Source organism: Dasypus novemcinctus, chromosome 26 (assembly GCF_030445035.2).
Source record: "Dasypus novemcinctus isolate mDasNov1 chromosome 26, mDasNov1.1.hap2, whole genome shotgun sequence".
Classification (NCBI taxonomy): domain Eukaryota; kingdom Metazoa; phylum Chordata; class Mammalia; order Cingulata; family Dasypodidae; genus Dasypus; species Dasypus novemcinctus.
The window spans coordinates 6,015,668-6,017,239 of NC_080698.1; the positions used below are offsets into that span (position 1 = coordinate 6,015,668).

A 1,572-nucleotide genomic window follows, 5' to 3' on the forward strand; every position below is an offset into this window, starting at 1 on the left:
AGAGGGGCATCTTAAAATTCTTGGATTCCTTTGCCTAAAGCAAATAAAGAAAAAGCTACGTACACATCTCTGGAGGAAAATGTCTGTATTAAAAGCCAAAAAACCACAGAAGTACAAGAAGAAATGCCCACCAGGCCACGTCACTGGAAAAGCGTCAGGAAGTTCACTTCCGGCAGCAGTCATAGACCCCAGGTGTTCAATCCCGCCCATCCCCCCCCCGCTTCTTAAAATAAATTTAAAAAAGAAAACCAGAAACTTCAAATACAACTTTGTTCAGATACAAATAACTCTTCTCACTACAGCAAGAGCCACTGGATCTTTTTTTTTGTTTTTTGTTTTTCCTAAAACTTTCATTTAAAACAGTTATTAAATATATAAAACGAATACACAGGATTTGGTCGTTTTCTGCCAGGAACATAGGGCACGTGGGTGCGGGGAGGGGAGGTGGGGAGGGGCGCAACCGGGGGAAAGGGCCCATCCCTGCTCTGGCTCCCGGCGGCGGCGCCCGCCCCGCCCCGGGCCTCTCCCCGCCGCGAGGAGCGCGGCCGCGCCCGGCTGTCCCCGCGCGCGGGGGCTCCCGCGCGGCCCCCTCCCCGGAAGCAGGGCGGACGGGCACTACGCGAAGCACGGCGGCCGCGGCTCCGGCGGGCCGGCCGCGGCGGGGGCGCGCGGGTCACTCGGCCGCGGCGCCCGAGGTGACGGCGGCGGCGGCGGCGGCCGCGGCGGCGGCGGCGGCGGCGGCGGTGGCGGTCCCCGCGGGCCCCGCGGCGGCGGCGGCGGCGTTGGTCCGGCGCTGCTCCATGCCGTTGGGCAGGAAGCCCGCGATGATGGGCACCGGCCAGATGAGGGCGGCCACGCTCCACACGACGATGACCAGGGTCATGAAGCAGGCGACCAGCGTGGACTCGATGGGCTTGCGGTTCAGCCGCCAGCCCGGCTCGCCCTGCAGCTCCTCCAGGCTGAAGTCCAGGCAGCAGAAGTGCAGCGGCTCGGCCTGCAGCCACGGCGGCGCGGGCGGCTCGGCGGCGGGGTAGGCGGGCAGCGCGGAGGGCGCCCCGGCGGCGGCGGCGGCGGCGGCGCCCGCGGGCCGGAGGCGGCCGCGCACCCAGCCGCAGCCCACGCAGAGGCGCAGGTCCTGCTGCGCGCCGCCCGCCGCCAGCCCCAGGTGCTCGATGAGCAGCGGCGGCCCGACGCGGTGGAAGGCGGCGGCGAAGAGGGCGCGGCCGTGCGCGTTGGTGGAGAAGAGCAGCAGGTCGCACTGGAGGCCCCGCGGGCGGCCCCAGCGCACGAGCAGCGAGCTCAGCATCTGCCGCTGCACGCTGATGTTGCACGGCGCCGCCGCCTCCTCGGCGCCCGGGCGCTCGGGCGGCGCGGGGGCCAGCAGGCGCGGGGCGGCCGCCTCGCCCGGGCCCGACGCGTTGGCCGAGGCGTTGGGGGGCGCCCCGAGCAGGCCCGGCGGCAGCGGGCAGGCGGCGGCCAGCAGCGCGGCGAGCAGGGGCAGCATGGCCTGCGGCGGGGGCACCTACGCGCGCGGGGCCGCCGGCGGCTGCATGGCGCGCGGGGGCCGGGGGA

The 1,572-nt window shown here is 70.2% G+C and overlaps 1 protein-coding gene across 1 annotated transcript; it reads right to left on the reverse strand.

Annotated features, from left to right (window-relative positions):
• Positions 1 to 598: 598 nt before the first annotated feature.
• TMEM158 (transmembrane protein 158) lies at positions 599 to 1,572 on the reverse strand. The gene has a single exon (XM_004457618.3). It carries the CDS (start codon positions 1,502 to 1,504, stop codon positions 674 to 676), a length of 831 nt encoding a protein of 276 aa, XP_004457675.2. The 5' UTR covers positions 1,505 to 1,572; the 3' UTR covers positions 599 to 673.

Excerpts from the sequence above, each read along its gene's own strand:
- TMEM158 (XM_004457618.3), bottom strand. The coding sequence starts at position 1,504 with ATGCTGCCCCTGCTCGCCGCGCTGCTGGCCGCCGCCTGCCCGCTGCCG.